The sequence below is a fragment of the Peromyscus californicus genome, unplaced genomic scaffold (genome assembly GCF_007827085.1).
Source record: "Peromyscus californicus insignis strain IS unplaced genomic scaffold, ASM782708v3 Scaffold_8__1_contigs__length_139910024, whole genome shotgun sequence".
NCBI lineage: Eukaryota > Metazoa > Chordata > Mammalia > Rodentia > Cricetidae > Peromyscus > Peromyscus californicus.
In genome coordinates this window covers 14,569,016-14,586,929 of record NW_026294606.1, presented here as the reverse complement: position 1 = coordinate 14,586,929, position 17,914 = coordinate 14,569,016, and the positions used below count along the sequence as shown (strand labels likewise).

The 17,914-nt window shown below is 43.9% G+C and overlaps 2 protein-coding genes across 2 annotated transcripts in view; one reads left to right on the top strand and one right to left on the bottom strand.

Moving 5' to 3' along the window:
• Cenpp (centromere protein P) overlaps positions 1-17,914 on the bottom strand; it is a 214,727-nt gene that overhangs the window by 1,722 nt on the left and 195,091 nt on the right. The window contains exon 6 of the mRNA XM_052727299.1: positions 49-128. Within this exon, the coding sequence (XP_052583259.1) occupies positions 49-128 (80 nt within the window). The remainder of the gene's footprint in view (positions 1-48; positions 129-17,914) is intronic.
• Positions 1-17,914, top strand: part of Ippk (inositol-pentakisphosphate 2-kinase) — a 71,281-nt gene that overhangs the window by 47,243 nt on the left and 6,124 nt on the right. The window lies entirely within an intron of this gene.

The window sequence follows — 17,914 nt, the reverse complement described above, 5'->3', positions numbered from 1 at the left end:
CTCCAATGGACAGTCCTGGTCGCAGGACTCACTGCTGCACAGACTTACCCTGGCTGTCTGGCACTGCGGATCTCCATGCAGTGGGAACAGGTGCCCTCTGAGAGGTACACGCTATCTGGGTACTTCTCCTGTTTGTGAAAATAAATGGTTACAGTCTGATCCATCTAGAAGAAATAGCATCTTGAAAGCCAGCAGGAAAATTTTGGAGCCTGAAATGGAAGTGTTCTATGTGCTATTTGCTGGTGCCTGCTGTACGTTCCCACTCCTATTCTTACCTATTCTGTCACCCCAGGAGCTCATGGCTGTCCCTTTCCAATTTCACTGTATGTCTGCCTGCCTGCCTCTTGGTCCGACTCCTTGTCAACTCCTTCTCAGGACCTGGATGAGCACTACATCCCTCAAGCTAGTGTTTGAAGGGCTTTGCACAATGGAGACTTACTCTATGTCAGCAAAGCCTTCTGAATTGAGGCTCTTGTGGGTACTGGCTGCTATCCTGCTATAGCAGATGCACCAAGTCTGTCCGTCCTCACAACTCACCCAGATAAGCTTCTGCCCTTGAATCCTTGACATGGGCCAGGCCCACCCAGGTGCCCACACTGTGGTGGAGGTTCCAGGCTCCCACTGTGATAAGAAAAGCATGTGGTTTGGTGTCGGCTTCATGGTAAGACCTGTCCTATTCCTGTTTCGGTGTTGTGTCTATAGAGAACAGGAACGGGTTGAATGTCACAGATTTCTAGGTGTGTCATTCTAGAGGAGGTATGGTTCCTCAGATAGTATGACTGCTCTGGACATGTCTGCATGCTTGTTTTCCACAGCAGGACCTAGGAGGCTCTAGCATATCAGAACTGATACACTCATTTATATCACTATGACAACAAAGCTTGTTTTCCAGGTATCTGAATGGAAGACAAATAGAACTGATGTGCATAGCAGTGGCCCCTTTGTCTGTTCTTGTACAGACTACAGGGTTAGAGGATAAAGAACAAACTTGAGGTTGCCATCATCATGAGATGTTAAGGTTTCACGGCCACCTTTGAAGGGTCCTTCCATGTATCCCCTCAGTACCTGAAGAGGAGATGCTTCCTAGGGTTATATACCTAAGGCAAGCAGGGACTGTGAGGTGCAGCTGTTCTGGGGCAGCCAGGGAGCTACTGTCACCAAGGGCTAGGGCTGGGACCTGGGGCAGATCCTTCTAGGACTGTAGAAACTGGCTGGATTAATGCAGCCTAGGTCCATCAAATAGGAAAGGCTCCATGGGGGCAAAGACGTAGTACAACCCTTCAGAGAATACCACGCCTGGGTGAGCCACTTCTGGCATGGAAAGCCATGACTGCCAGCATCTACACATGCAGCCACCAACAGAGAACACGTCCAGACACCAAAGCTGGGGTGGGCTGGTGTACTTTACAGATAATTACTAATTTCAGCAAAACAAGATTTTAGGAGAAAAATGTATACCTAAGTGATTTCAGTGGAAAGTGTTGGTTGATGTTTAAACCTCAGGCTCTTCCAAATTAATAACAACTGTTTGAGGAACGTGAAGGAGTGTGTGTGAACGTGGCAGTTCAGCTTCCAGACTGTGCTTGGCAGCAGTACATGAGGCTCAAGGGAGTGCTGGGGCTTGGGCTGGCTCCAAGGTGGGGCCTGAGGGTTGGCCTTCAAGCAAGAGGGAGCTGATTTCCACTCCTTAGGCCTCTCTGCTGCATGAGCAAAAGGAAGACTCAAATTAGATGCTTTCACTAAAAAGTATACTCTTAGCTTTTATAATGCGGACAGGAGGACTGACATTGGGCAGAGGGCAGGCATTCAGACACGTGCTTCAGGAAAGCTGGGACTCAAAAGCTTCTTCCATGTAAGTTAAGGTTGCTACATTTAGCCAACTTCATTCCTTGCCTGATCACCTCAGCTCTAGAACAAAGTGAGGAGCAGGAAGGAATTAAAAGCTGACAGCCTGAGTAAACCCCAAGAATAGCAGTCTTATTATAGTTACCAATACAAGTGCCATTTTTTTCCTTAAATAATTTATTTTATGTGCATTGGTGTTTTACCTACTGTGGGAGCCCATTCTCCGGTTCCTCGTGGCTTTACCCAGCAGGTCCGCATAGAGGATGATTAGACCACGGGCCTGAGTGCAGGTGTCTGGGATGGTCTGCACTTGGCTGTGCTGGGGGAGGAGGTCTTTTGCGCCACCCCTTGGCGTCTCTATAAAAACTCTGGGGCAGAGACAGTCAGGGCCCGTTGGAATAGGTTCCAGGCCCTCTCGAGGCTATCCTTTATTTTCTATCTGTTTATCTCCGCAAGATTCTCCGCAATAAATCCTTCTATCTAATATTTCCTGCTGCTCGCACTCAAGAAAACTCTGGGGAACTGTGGGGGTGGTTGGGTAAATGCCCCACAACCTACATATATGTCTGGGTGAGGTGCCGGATCCCCTGGAGCTGGAGTTATAGACAGTTGGGAGCTGTCATGTGGGTACTGGGAATTTAACCTGGGTCCTCTGGAAGAGTGGCCAGTACTTTTAACCTTTGAGTCATCTCTCGAACTCCGTAAGTGCCATTCTTAATGACAAAGACATAGGAGACTTTGAGGGGGAAGGCAGAAGAGCTGTAATAAATGGTCAAACTAACTATGCAAAGTGTTCTTGAAGCCAGAGATCACTTAGGTTTTTTGTTTGTGTTTTTCAGACAGGGTTTCTCTGTGTAACCCTGGCTGTCCTGGAACTCTGTAGACCAGGCTGTCCTCAAACTTGAGATCTGCTTGCCTCTGCCTCCTAAGTGCTGAGATTAAAGGTGTGCACCACCACCTCCCAGCTGCGATCAGCTAGTTTTAAGAGTGACAGGAAACTTGAGATAATTACTATATTTGACTTTGATAAAGGGAGGAGTTAATCATGGTCTGAAAAGGCTGGGATGAAAACCAGTAAGACAACAAAAATGTTCATCAGAAACTATCCACCGAACACATTCTTCCATCAATAAAGCCAAGGCCCAGACATGGGAAGTACCTGGCCAGGCTTTGGAAGGACGGTTTTGGACATGCTCTGTCTAGTGCACAGGTGGACTCTGCATGTCACCAGATGCTCTGGTGGACAGAGGACAATAGAAGCCTGTGTGTCTCCAGATGTCACCAGGAAGGCTGTTATGGAGGAGGCTGTTAGAGCAGCCTCATGCACACTAACCAGCTGGCTCCTGTGCTTCCACTCCAGGGTCCCAGGCTCTCTGGCTCTCTGGGAGTGCTGGGCCTGAGTGCCACTGAGCAATGTTGAGGCTGTGTGTTTACTCAGCTGTGTGCCATATGGTGGAATTTGCATGGAAAAACAAAAACAAAACCCTGGTGTTTATGGTAGAGGAAGGGGGGTGTTGCTGGCCATTTGATATCCAGCTGTTCCACACTTGACACCCAGGGCATTGAGGCACTGGCTGACTTGAGTGCAAAGGAGCTACATTTTAATAGAGCTTTATAGGGCTGCTTGTGCTATGCTTCAGCCATACTGGCTCAATACCATAGAAAAGTGATATCACCTCCCCTCTACTAAGTTTCATGGGAGCCAACTGGAATCGGGGAGTCCCATGGACAGTTTGGAATTCCATAGATGTCAGTTCATCTTGACTTCAAAAGATTATGCCGAAACAATTGAATGATTTAAAAAAAAAACACCTCATAATAGCATATTAAAACAACTAGAACACACAATTTTAGTATATTCTCAAGGTGGTACAACTATACCACTTTGTAATTCCCAAATGTTTTCTTTATTCTGTAAGGAAACTCTTGTGGCCTTTAGGTGTTGTCCCCAGCACAGAATTAGGTAAACACTGACATATTTCTGCTACAGATTCCCTGTTCTGGAAATTTTAGACAAGTAGAACCCTATTGTGTGAAACTTTTTTGGTGACATGCTTTTATTTAATATATTTTCAAGGCCCACCCACTACCTTAAATGACCAGTTAATATTATAGTATATAGATAGATCAATTACTACAGTGTATCTGTTCATTAACTAATAGATAATGGATTAATTTTACCTTTTGCCTATTGGAAATAATACTATGAACACATTCATACTCTTAACATTATCATTAGTTTTTTTTGAACCAGAGTCTCTCTATATGGTCCTGGCTGCCATGGAATTTACTATGTAGACCAGGCTGGCCTCAAACTCAGAGATCTGCCTGTCTCTGTTTCCAGAGTGCTGGGACTAAAGGTTTGAGCCCCGATGCCAGGCTCTATCATTATTTGGAGACAGGGTTTCACACTGTAGCTCTGTCTGGCCTGGAACTAATTATGTAGACCAGGTTGGTCTTGAACTCACAGAGATTGGCCTGCCTTTGACCCACAGGTGCTGAGATTAAAGGAGTTTATTTAGTTCAAATGATGTGTATGTGTATACTCATATGCATGTATGTGGGTACCTGTGGAGGCTAATAACATTGGATTCTCTGGAGCTGGAGTTACAGGTAGTTGTGAGCCACCTGATAAGAGTGCTAGGAACCAAATGGGTCCTCTACAAGAACACTACACACTTTTAAACACTGAGCCATCTCTCCAGCCTTTTGTATGAATTTTTGTGTGAACATCTGATTTCATTTCTCTTGGTTATACACCTCAGGAAACTGCCAAGTCATGTGTTTGCACTGTTAGCCATTGGAGGAACTACCAAACTTTACTGGTTGATGATTTACTTTTGCTATTCCTTTAGCAGCTAGATTTTGATTTCCCTACATCTTTGCCAACTATTACCTACCAAACATTCTTTGAAATTAAAGGCATCCTATTAGCTGTGAGTTAATAGTCTAGAGTCACTTAACAGATATATGACATTCAAAAATTATCTCCCACCTTCTTTTCAAGACAGGGTCTCACTTTAGAGTGCTGCATTGCATTTCAGGTGTGCACCACCAGACCCAGTCCTACTTTCTTAGCTGTGTAACTTGAAGCATAAAGTTTTGAGTTTGAAGGCTGGAAAGATGAGTCGGTGGGTAAAGACACCTGACTTCAATCTTTGGGATTCACATGGTGGAGAGAACTGAGTCCTGAAAGCTGTGCACCCTGGCATGCATGCACTCAAACACACACACACACACACACACACACACACACACACACACACACACACACACACAGATTATGCCTTCCACCCTGTTTATTGAGACAGGGTTTGTCACTGAGACTTAGTGATTGCCATATAGCTAGCTATGCTGGCAGCAGGTTCCAGGGATCCTCCTGTTTCTGTCTCCGCAGTGCTGGGATTACAAGTGTGCACTACCACACACATGCAGCTTTTAAGAAACAGATTTATTTTTTATTTTATGTGTATGGGTTGTTTTGCCTGCATGTGTGTACCACATGCACGCCTGATGTCCATGTAGGTCAGGAAAGGGCATCAGATTCCCTGGCCCTAGAGCTGTAAAAGCAGATGGTTAGCTGCCATATGGTGCTGGGAATCAAATCTGGATCCTCTGCAAAAAACCAATGTTCTTAACTGCTGAGCCATCTCTCCAGCCCCCAGACATTTGTTTTGTTTTTCAAGACAGGGTTTCTCTGTGTAACCCTGGTTGTCCTGGAACTCACTCTGTAGTCCAGGCTGGCCTCAAACTCAGAAATCCACCTGCCTCTGCCTCTGCCTCCTAAGTGCTAGGATTAAAGGCATGTGCCATCACATTTTTAAAAAAATGTGTGTTTTGGGGTCCTCATACTTGTATGACAAGTATTTTACCAAGTGAGCCAGTCCCAAGATCATATATGATTCATATATATATATATATGTTTAATTGTTGATGAGGTGTTTTGAGTCTTAAAATTAGCTCTTTGACAAACTTTTGTTATGTTCTGTGTGAAAGGAGACAATTTTATCCTCTGGCCTATAAACCATTCCAGAACCAACTGTTGAACCCTTTTTCTTCTTCATTGTCCTAGCTCTGTTTACGTTTCAGTCACTTGCTATTTTGAAAGCTAGCCTTTTACAGAGAGACGTGTGCTCAGTAAGCTTCTACTGTGGGCAAAACTCTCCTGACTCTCCGGGACTAATACTAGGACAACTGGGTATCTTCATATAAAAAGGGACACCATACACAAAAGTTTAAATGAATATGTGCGTCAGAGACATAACATAAAGAGCTGAACTTAAGTTATAAACCTAAAATGCCATGGTAGAAAATCTTTGTAATCAGGGCTAGCCAAAGACTTATCAGATACAAAGTGAAAAGCAGTGACTATGGGAGAGATACAATTGTCTCTTTGCTAACTTGGTTTAATCATAACTGGGAACTCTTAAAAAGTCATTGTAAAGACACAGGGCAGCCTTAGATTGAGTGAAAATATTAACAAAAAGATGTTAAAAAAGAACATTTATGCTGGGCAGTGGTGGCGCACGCCTTTAATCGCAGCACTCGGGAGGCAAAGGCAGATGGATCTCTATGAGTTTGAGGCCAGCCTGGGCTACAGAGTTCTACACAGAGAAACCCTGTCTTGAAAAACAACAAAATTACAACTAATAGATCAACAGCTGGATGTGGTGATGCACACCTACAATCTCAACCTTTCTACCACCTGAAGGCTGAGGTAAGTAGATTACACGTTTGATGCCAGCCTGGACTGCACTGTCTCAAAGAACAAACAACCCACTTTTAAATGACTGACAAAGGATAAAGATGATCACATAAGCATATGGCAGGAAAGGAGCATTACTGGTCATTAAGCACATGCAAATTTAAACTGCAGTCAAGATGACTGGTAATGGAGCTTTGATAAGAGTCCCACTCAGACCACAGTGACTGCTGGGGGGGCTAGGGGGCCAGTACAGCCTCTCTGCTGGGGATAATGAGCCTTGGTTCCCAGCTTAGTCATTTGTTGGCTGGGTAACTTTGAGAAGTCACTTTTAAACTGTTAGCCTCAGCTATTGTTCAGTTTGAATAGTTTTGAGTTGACAGAAATTGCATATGGACATGGAGATGCTGACTTTATACCCTTCCTTACCCTGCTTCCCTTTAAGGACACTTCCTATATTCTGCACTGCTCAAGCCAGAATGTGTCCCCTTCCAGTGTCTCAGCTGCCCATAGTGTCCCCTCTCCTAGATCCCTGCAGACTCTAACACAAGCCCACATCTGGATGGCTTAGGTGCAGCAGCTGGCATCTGTGGCTCATTCTGGCTTTAGTGCCATACCCAGAAGCAATGGCAACCACCACGAGGGCTGCCAGAAGAGGCTTTCTGTTTCTGATGTTCTTTGTGTCTCGGGCTGGCTCTCTACCTTTCTTCCTAACTGTAGAAGCATCCAGTCACTTATTCTCTTCATGACCTAGATCACTATCATGAGCCTCATTTTCCCACCTGTCACAACCTGCTTCTTAGTTCTTATCACTTGAAAAAAACAGTGGTGCTATGGGGTTGTGGTTCATGTGGTGCGTCACCCCCGCCCCCAAGAGCAACTCTCCAAGGAGGTGATAGGATTAGTAACCAAGACAGCCTTGTTCTTAGAGTTTCATTTACAGCCTCTGAGTGGAAAAAGTAAGGAAAGGCACACTTGTACACACACCAACAGCCATTTCTGTACCTGCCTGTGCACACAGATGCTACAAACATGTATGATCTCTGGTGGACACCTCTTTTCATTTTGGTGAATCCACTAGCTCTGGACTAAGAAGCTTCAATAGAACTGATAAGGGAGAGAGGAAAAGCGCTTGCCTTCCTAAAGACATCTCTTCACCTCTTGTTTGGCCATTTCCCAAACACCAGAAAGTCTGATGCACCTCACCCCTGGCTCTGAGGTCCTAAAGGCACTTCTGGAGAGGCAGTGAAAGAGACTGACTTCAAATCAGAAACTAAACACGACAGAGCAGGCACAGTGTAGCATCCATCTGACATGTGACTGTCATGTCAGGAGCTCATGTGACTCTGGGCCTAAGGCAAGGCTGGCAGATACCATGATCCTTTTAGTTAGTGTGGCATGTGAATCAGGCTCACGCTCCCATGGCTGTGTTTCAGATTGTCATTATAGCAAGCAAAGGGTTAGCAATTCTAGAGTAACTCTGGAGAAGAAATCCTCTCACCACAGTCTTCTGAAATGACCCAAGCAACACCTCCAGTATCAGAAGCCCATTTTGGAAATGTTCAGATTAGCACAACCACCCAAAGGGAAGCACAGTACATACCTGTGGTGGTGTTTTGTTTGTGTTCTTAACAAATAAAGCTGGCCTGGAGATCAGAATGTGGAACTAGCCACTAGTTAACCATAAAGGCCAGGTAATGGTGGCACACACCTTTGATCCTAGCACTAGGGAGGTGGAGACAGGAAGTGATATGGCTGGGTGGAGAGAGGAATTTAAGGTGGGAGGAGACAGGAGCTCAGCCCCCTTTCAGGCTGAGGAGCTGGCAATGTAAGAGGTGGCTGTGGCTTGCTCCTTTGATCTCTGATCTTTCAGCATTTACCCCAATATCTGGGTCCAGGTTTTTATTATCAAGACCAATTAGGATTTGCGCTACACATACAATCCAACTCAAGTGCTGACCCCTGCCCTGGCTGACAGACCGTAGAGATGGTGCTGGCCTGTAAGTCCTTTGATTACATAGAGAATGGAAAGACTGACTATTCCCAGGGCTTTTAAGCCATTTTTCTCTAGAACTATATTTTTTCAAGTAAACATTCCATGAAGCAATACAAACAGAGTTGAATGAAGTAGCTGTGTTTCCAGATTACATCCTCCAAACCATATTATCCTAACTTTCCTGGACTTGGTCCTGTGATCCGAGACACAAAAACACTGGCCCAGCCACAAAGTCTGCACCAAGTCTTCTGAGTTGTAGGAACAATGGAGCACAGCTGCTCACTGGTTCACCTCACTCATCTGACTCTCAACAGAGGTCCGATGTCATCAGTAGAGGAAGTAGGGCATTGAGAAAGAGCTGCTCAGGACCATTGCTGGAACCATCCATGAAAATAACTGGGAACAGTAGAGGAGGTCCATACACCAAGTGTTGCTCACAGATGCAGACAACTAGAACAATCTCTATTCCAGGCTCATGGGCCATGAACCCAGGAAAGTCACAATGTCATCACAGCACCAATGGTCATGAGCAAAACCAAAGTTCCAGGGGAACCCTGTCCAACTTAGGTGTGACTTGTGGTCATCTAACCCTGCAGATGGCCTGGAACCTTATCTGGGATTGTTGCCAAACATTTTCCAAGTGCAGAACCCAAAGGGTAGACCCCACTCTCACACTCTTGGTCTCTTCCCCTCCTCTTATGCACCTCCTGTGTCTATACAGATTTCAGAAGAACTGGGGGAGCTTAGATTGGGAAGAGATGTACTATATTGGAATTATATTGCAACAACATTTTTAAACTGAAGACTTGGGGAATCTTAAGAACAAGAAAGTACACATGACTAACCAGCTGGTGGCTGGGTTAGTCAGGGTAAAGGAGAGTAAAAGCTAATCCTATGCAAATGAGACTACAGACTGCAAGTCCTCCCATGCGGTCGTCCTGGGATGGGTTCTGTATGGCTTCCAGGCTAAGGACAGGTGAAAACATTCAAAGGACTTAAAGATGCATGAAAATGACCTGAAAGTCAGCTCTGAGTACCCACAATGATACCTCACTGGCACAGTTACACACATTCACTGAAGTTCACAGAGACTGTGCTATGGTAGTCGTGCTCAGGGGTTGGGTGTCTTCGTCACTGTTCTATTGCTGTGAAGAGACACCATGATCAAGGCAACTCTTATAAAAGAAAACATTGAATTGGGGGCTTGCTTACAGTTTTAGAGGCTTAGTCCATTATCATCATGATGGAGAACATGGCAGTACACTGACCAATCAGAGCAACACATTTGACATACAGACCATCCCACAGCAGTACACAGACATGGTGCTGGAGAAGTAGCTGAGAGTTCTGTATCCTTATCTGCAGGCAGGAGGGAGGGAGGGAGGGAGGGAGGGAGGGAGAGAGAGAGAGAGAGAGAGAGAGAGAGAGAGAGAGAGAGAGAGAGAGAGAACTGGACCTGGCATGGGTCTTTGAAACCTCAAAGCCCACCCTCAGTGACACACTCCTCCAACAAGGCCACTTTTCCTATTCCTCAAATAGTGTCACACCCTAATGACTAAGCATTTGAGTATATGAGCCTATAGGGGCCATTCTTATTCAAGACACCACAGTGGATATGAGGCAGGATACAAACAAGGTGAATTAAGAGGAAGGGAAAGCTGCCCTTTGTCCTGGGGTTGAGTGTGCTTTCCACTGGCTCAGGTCTAAGAAGCTTCAATAGAACTGTTAAGGGAGAGAGGTAAGGAACTTGCCTTCCTAAAGACATCTCTAGCTGGATGGTGGTGGCACATGCCTTTAATCCCAGCACTCGGGAGGCAGAGGCAGGCAGATCTTTGTGAGTTCGAGGCCAGCCTGGTCTACAGAGTGAGTTCCAGGACAGCCAGGACTGTTTCACAGAGAAACTCTTGTCTTGAAAAAACAAAAAAACAACAACAACAAAAAATCTCAAACATGGATGCTGAAAACAAACCATGCTTACTTACAGGATATTGTGACCTTGAATTTAACCATATTAGCACTTTGCTTAACCTTTAAATTTTATTGTAAATTATATCTATTTAGCAGTATAACTTAGAAAGCCACAGAATCATTCCTATAGCCATTATAATGACACCTTAGTATGACTCTCTTAAGAAGCCCACAGTCATGTCTGGAGTGTGCATCTCTAAGCGTCTATGTTCAAAAATCTTAAGCTCATACTATCCCTTTTCTTTCTACCTTTTTTTCTAGCTTGTCCTCAAATTCTTTTTTATGTAGTCAAAGATCTGGCTTTCCTGACTGGAGGTCCCAAATGAAGAACACAGAGGCCCCTCTGCCAAAAAGCCCTTCGAGTCAGTCTAGTCCTGTGTGGAAGGCACTGTGGGTATCTCTTGGGAGGAGCCTCTGTCACTCCAGGCAGTTCAGATGCTCCTAAGACTCAGATCTGCCAACTAGAGGCTGGAGATGGCCTGGCCTTGGGGGGATGAGGCCATGTTCTGTGTACAAAGTCTAGTCTAGTCTATTTTCTCCATAACGTTTTCTTTTGGGAACTGGCCCCGGGAAACTCATCAAAGCATAGCCCCTTGCTACAGTCACTGGGATGCACAGAACAGTCAAAGCTCTTCGGAGCAGGAGCTCTGTTTGGCCTGTCCTCAAGCCTAAGGTGGACTTTCTTTCCTTTTAACACCCCCTACAGGTGCCATTTCTGTGCCTTCTGATTGTTACCAAGTGGTTCATAACCCCTTAGGATGAAATTCCTTTGTTTCCATAACCATTGGTTTCTACTTCCTTAGAGCCTTCAGGTTTTGGTGGGGAGTGGGGCACATTTCATTCTAATTCAAGCAAAGCTACAAAAATTCCTCAAAAAGGGATTTTTTTTTTTCAAGACAGGGTTTTTCTGTGTAGCTTTGCGCCTTTTTCCTGGAACTCATTCTGTAGCCCATTCTGTAGCTGGCCTCGAACTCACAGAGATCCACCTGCCTCTGCCTCCCAAGTGCTGGGATTAAAGGCGTGCGCCACCACCGCCCGGCCCAAAAAGGGATTTTTATAATTTCCTATTTAAACTGCCTCTGTTTGTCTACAATCTTTGATACAGTGATTTCTCGATTTCTGTGTGAGGAGGCAAGACAGTATGCCAGGCTAGCTTGTGAACACCTTATAGGTGTCTTGTCCTCTGACTTCCCTTGGCCTAAACCCACTCACAGGGGAGAGACCCAAAGTTGCCTTTTCTATGACATAGTAAGCAGTACACCTACAGAGAAAACAAGTTCTGTCTTCTGTCCCACTTTCTTATTCACATCCACAGCAGACACTCAGAGAGGGTTTTTGAACTAGAAATCACTTTATCTTTGTTAGAGTCTGGGGATGAAGCCCATCTCCTACCCTGTGTGCTCCCCTCCTTTTGGCCCCTTCTTAGTCAGGTGACGAGAGAGATGAGAGCTGGCCTGTTCTTAACCTGCCTAGAAAAACAGGACCTCTGTGGTCTTCAAAATGCCCATGTTCAAACAGCTCCATCTCAGATCAATTTGAAAATGTTTAGTGATTTTCTCGGAAAGTCAGGAGCTGCTGCTGATGGCACAGATCACAAGGTGAGACTACAGCCATGAAGTCCCTGCTCAGAAATCAGAACCAGAAGCAACAAAGGGAAGCCGAGTCCTAAAAATGAACAAACACTGCAATATAATTTTTCTACAACTTCCCAGTGGATGTTATGGGATGGAAAGAGGCTTTTTCAATATATGCTTTTGACAGCTTTGTTGAAAATGAAGTGGCTGTAGTGTTATGAGCTTATTTCTGAGTTCCAGATTCTATTCTATTAGTCTATCTGTTTTGTGCCAGTATCATAAAGTTTTTGTTACTATGGCTCTGTAGTATAGTTTGAGGTGAGGCATTGTGATGACTCTAGTACTGCTCTTTTTGTTTAGGATTGCTTTGGGTATTTGGATTTTTTTTTTTTGTGCTTCCATATACATTTTTTAGATATTCTTTTTCTAGTTCTGTTAAGAACATAATTGAGGTTTTAGTGGGGATTTCATTGAATTAGAGAGCACTTTTCATAATATAACCATTTTTTACAGTATTCATTCTGCCAGTCTACAGTCATGGAAGGATTCTCCATCTCCTCATGTTTTCATTGTAGAAGTCTTATCTTCTTGGTTAGGTTTATTTGTAGCCCCCCCCCCAAGTTATTGTGAGTGGTATTTTTTTTCCTGGAAAATTTATTATTACAGAAAGGCCACTGATTTCGGTATGTTGATTTTGTATCCTATAATTTTGTTGAAAGTATTAATCAGACCTGAGAGAGAGAGAGAGAGAGAGAGAGAGAGAGAGAGAGAGAGAGAGAGAGTGTTTAAGTGTGTAATCTAGGGTCTTTTAAATATAGGCTCATGTCTGCAATTAGATACTTTGAATTCTTCCTTTCCTATTTATTATATCCCTTTTCTTCCTTCTGTAGATCATAGGTTTTCTAGCTTTCTCTTCTGTTGCTTGTTTTTGCTCTTTTAAGGGTCTTGCCACTGAGCTCCCAAATAAATCACACACAGAGGCTTAATCTTAATTATGAATGCCTGGCGTCAGCTTGGCTTGTTTCTTGCCGGCTTTTCTTAGCTTAAATTAATCCATTGGACTTTTGCCTCTGGGCTTTTACCTTTCTCTATTTTTTGTACACCGTTCTGTCTTACTCTGTTGCTGGTTGTGTAGCTGGGTGGCTGGCCCCTGATGTCCTCTTCTGTCTCTTGCTCCTAGATCTTTCTCTTCTCCTCCCTCTCTTCTCTTTCTATCTATTCTCTCTACCTGCCAGCCCCGTCCATCCTTTCTCCTGCCTTGCTATTGGTTCACTCTTTATTAGACTATTAGGTGTTTTAGACAGGCACAGTAACACAGCTTCACAGTTAAACAAATGTAACATAGACAAAAGTAACACACCTTAAAATAATCCTGTACAACACTCTTCCCTCCCAGAAACTAGGCCATACCTGCCCCCACCATATAACTAGAAAGAAATGACAGTCACTGCTGTGATGGTTGGATCACACAGATCTCAGTAGAAAAGCAAACCCAGCTTCTGCCCTTTGTAACTGCAAGATAAACCGATGGTTCTATCTAGTAAGAATTTCTCACTGTCCCCTGAAAACTTATAAAACCAGAAAATTCCCTTTGTTCTGGGGTGTTCTGAAGAGAACTGAAGAACCTATTTCTTCCTTCAGGGTCCCCAGCATGTTATACATGGTGGCTATCTTTCCTGATGCAGCTCCTGTCTGGGTTCTGGAAGGAAGGTTCTTTCCTGTTTCAAGGCCACATCAAGCTATCTCTGGTGGGATGGATGCTGTATCTCTCATAATTGCTTTCCTACTCAAGGGCTGCTCAGGGACTCACTTTGGTCTCAAAACTCTCCTAATAAAGCTCATTCTGGTGTGTGTAATTTTTTTCCCCAGCTCCTTTTCTGAGCTTTTTGCTCTGACCTGGATTTCACTTGTAACTTGTCACTTGTCTTATTGTTTTAGCTAAGACTATGAGCACTATGTTGAGAGAGAGAGAGAGAGAGAGAGAGAGAGAGAGAGAGAGAGAGAATGAGAATGCTATGCAGCCTAAGCTGGCTTTAAAACTTGAGATTCTTCTGCTTAAGTCTCCCAAGTACTGAGATTATAGGTGTGTGCCACCATGACCAGCTCAACAGTCAAGGTATTATATTTGAAGTTATTATTTATTGATCATTTAATTTTTTATGGAATCACAAACTTTTGGAGTCAGTAGGATGAGGATGGTGATTATTATTATTATTATTATTATTATTATTATTATTATTATTATTGGTTTTTCGAGAGAGGGTGTCACTGTGTAACAGCTCTAGCTGTCCTGGAACTCGCTTTATAGACCAGGCTGGCTTTGAACTCACAGATATCTGCCTCCCTCAGCCTCTTGAGTGCTAGAATTAAAGACATGTGCCACCATGCCCTGTTAAGCTACAAATTTTACAATCATTTTGTAATACAATTCCATGCTATGCTAGTAACGGACTCTGATGGTAGGGGAGGCAGTACAGACAAAAACATTTCTGTTAGTAAATGTGATTGCCTTTTAAAAGCTTTGTTCATATATTCTCCATCTAATGCCAACCAGTAATATGAACAAACACCAACCTTAAAAAGCCTGAATCTTAGGCTGCAGAGATAACTGGGAGATTAAGAGCTCATGTTCTTGCTACACCTGCTGCTCTTACAGATGACCTGGATTTGGTTCTCAGAACCAACATGGTAAAGTAAACCACGTTCCAGGGGATATAACGCCCTCTTCTAGCTTCTTTGGATACTAGGAACACATGTGGTACATAGACATACATGCAGGCAAATATTCATACACATAAAATAAAAATAAATCATAAAAAAAAATTAAAAGAGCCTGGGGACTAGAGGGATATTTCAGTGGTTTAAAGCTCTTGTTACTCTTGCAAAAGGCCCAGGTTAAACTTCCTACATGGTGGCTCACAATGACCTGTAACTACAGTTCTAGGGGATTGGACACACTCTTCTGACCTCTGCAGGCACTAGGCACATATATACATGTAATGTGAGCCTCAATGGTCTATATAGATCAATTTATTAAGGGGTTTCTATGGGGAAAAACAGACTCACTTGTGGGATGACTCATCACTAACAGGCTTGAGGGCCAGCCAGCCCAAACAAGTAAAAAAGATACCTTCTGAGAGCCAACATGGGTCTGCCTAAGGACCTTAGCAACAGCAGCTGAAACATGATCTGAAGATGGCTTGGATCAATGAGAGGCAGCCATGTCACACCAGCAGATGCATATTCAACAGCCCTCTCCCTAGGGTGGGGTGGAGGGTATATAAGGCTTGCCTCTTCCTCAATAAACTGAGCTTGTTGTTTCTACATTCTCCCAGAGTCTGTGTCGTTGACTCTACGCCTACTTGTTCCCCTCCCCCAAAGGGAACAACAGCACAGGACCCTGCTACACTCACTGATACAGGGTAAGGTAAATCTAGTTGCAGAATCCTTGGAAAGCTGAGGACTGATCACACACTGCTTCATGAGGCCTGATCCTGTCTTTACCACCCAAGAGAGCATTACCCCTTTTCTAAACCTCTCTTTTAAGTGGTCACTAGGTAGATAAGTGCCACCTCTATCAGGGCAGATAGTCCAAAGTCAATGTTGGAGCGAATTCCCATTACATATACATAAATAAAGGGAAAATATTCATACACATAACATTTAAAAAGAGCCTAGATATAGTAAAGGTACTTCCTATGTTTTACTTTTTATTAACACCCATTATCTATGTAGAGGAAGGTGATAAAAATAGCCATTCTGGTTCAAGCCTAGAAGCCTCTTGTCTTTTCTTATCTTTCCCACACAGGCAGACCATCATGCTGGGGAAATGTGGGGTAGAGAAGACCCTTTCTGCCTCTTAGAGAAACTCTGAACTTCTGTCCTGCTTCCGTCTCTCACCTCAAGTACAGTGGGATCTCCAAAATTAATGAGCTTTCCTTAGGCTTTTTCTGGCCTTAAGATGTCCTCTCCCCTGCTTCCTAGGTTCTAGTATTTTATTGCCACCTTTCTTTCTCCCGAGTCTTTGCCTAGGCATTATGTCTTGGAGACAGGGTCTCACTGTGAGCCCTAGCTGGCCTGGAACTCGGAAAAATCTACCTGCTTCTTCCATCCTTAAATTTTGGCTGATGGTTAAGAAAAAAGAAAAGGATTCCTGGGAGAAAGGAAGTCAGATAGGAGGACAGCTTTGGTCACTGAGGTTATAGGATAGGATAAATTTACTCTGTGCATAGCAGTTCTAGTGCTCAAAGATCTTTTTATCTAAGCAATCATGTCAGATCTGCCTTTTGGAGGCAGAGATGTAGAAGTATGCCTGTTTTTAAGTCAAACACGGCTCACACACGATGTTTTAGTGTCCTGGAGCCAGGATGGAATCAGTGGCTGAGCTGGCCTGCTCCTCCTTCCCTGTGACCCAGTAGACCTTCCTTGCTGAGCTGCAAGTAGAATGCAGGAGACAAAAGGGGACTGCCAAAGCAGGAGCTCCAGGGTGACCTTGAGCTTCATTCAAGGCCTCTCTCTACTGCTTTCTGTACATTTTTATTATTTTTCAGAAGTTTTACATTAACAGAAAAATTACCAAGAGTGTACACAGCTTGGGCATAAAACCTTACTGGTAGCACCTTACATTAGTATAGATGGCTGTACTAATGAACCAGCATTGAGGCATCAACAATATAACAAGTCCCCACCTTATTCAGAGCTCCTTTATCTTACTTCTAGGATCCCATACCACATTTGAGATTAGTGAGTAAAGGTCCCAGTTTACTATATTCTTACTTCCCTACACTCTCCCTGTTACTATCACTAGTTTAAGTAGCATACATCGTTATTTTACTAAGTAGCTTCCATGTTTTGTTGAAAGAATTTTAAGAACAGTTTATTTGGGCCCTGGCGTAGCCCCTGCCTTACAGTCTGGCCACAGACCACAGAGACAGCTCCATAAACACTCATCACTGTTGACTTCACTGTGGCCTGGCAGGGTGATAGGAGCAGCTTATTATGGCCTCCCAACTTGAAGGAGATAATGGAAGAGTAGTGATTGCTGTGTCTTTATCCATTTCTCTATAAAATATTTTATAACCATTCATATTTCAACATGGAATAGCTCTTGAATTAGAGGAAATGAGGGGAACCAAAAAAAAAAATCCTTGGCTGTTCTAAAATGACTTTGTTTTCCTAAAGCATCCTAAGTAATATACTTTAGATCACCCTATCCATGGCCTACCCAACATAAGAAGTCTGGGCAGATGTATTAATTTAAAATGGTGTAGCAGAATATATGTGTGTGTGTGTGTGTGTGTGTGTGTGTGTGTGTGTGTGTGGTCACAGAAGGCTTTGCCAGCCTTTTCTTTTCTGACACAGATCTTGCCCGCCTGTTCATGGGACCCAGCTTACCTCTGTATCAACAGTGCCTTGTAGTGCAGCCCCTGCCCCTTAGGAAGCAGACTTACCTGCCTCTGAAACTGAAAGTTAGGCAAGGGAGTCAACAAAGTGTGCTGAGTGACTGGTAGGTGGGGTGCTACATTCTCATTGGTCAGGTATCACCAGCTTTAGCCCTACCATGAGCTAGAGGAAGCCATTTAAATTCCTTTTCTGCTTAAGCTAATGCAAACTGATTTTACTACCATCTATGTTGCCATGAAGAGTTTTATTAAAAAACACAAATAAGCTGGGTGGTGGTGGCATATGCCTTTAATCCCAGCACTCAGGAGGCAGAGGCAGGTGGACCTCTGAATTTGAGGACAGCAAATTTCAGGACAGGCTCCAATGCTACATAGAGAAACCCTGTTTCAAAAACAACAACGACTCCGGGCATGGTGGCGCACGCCT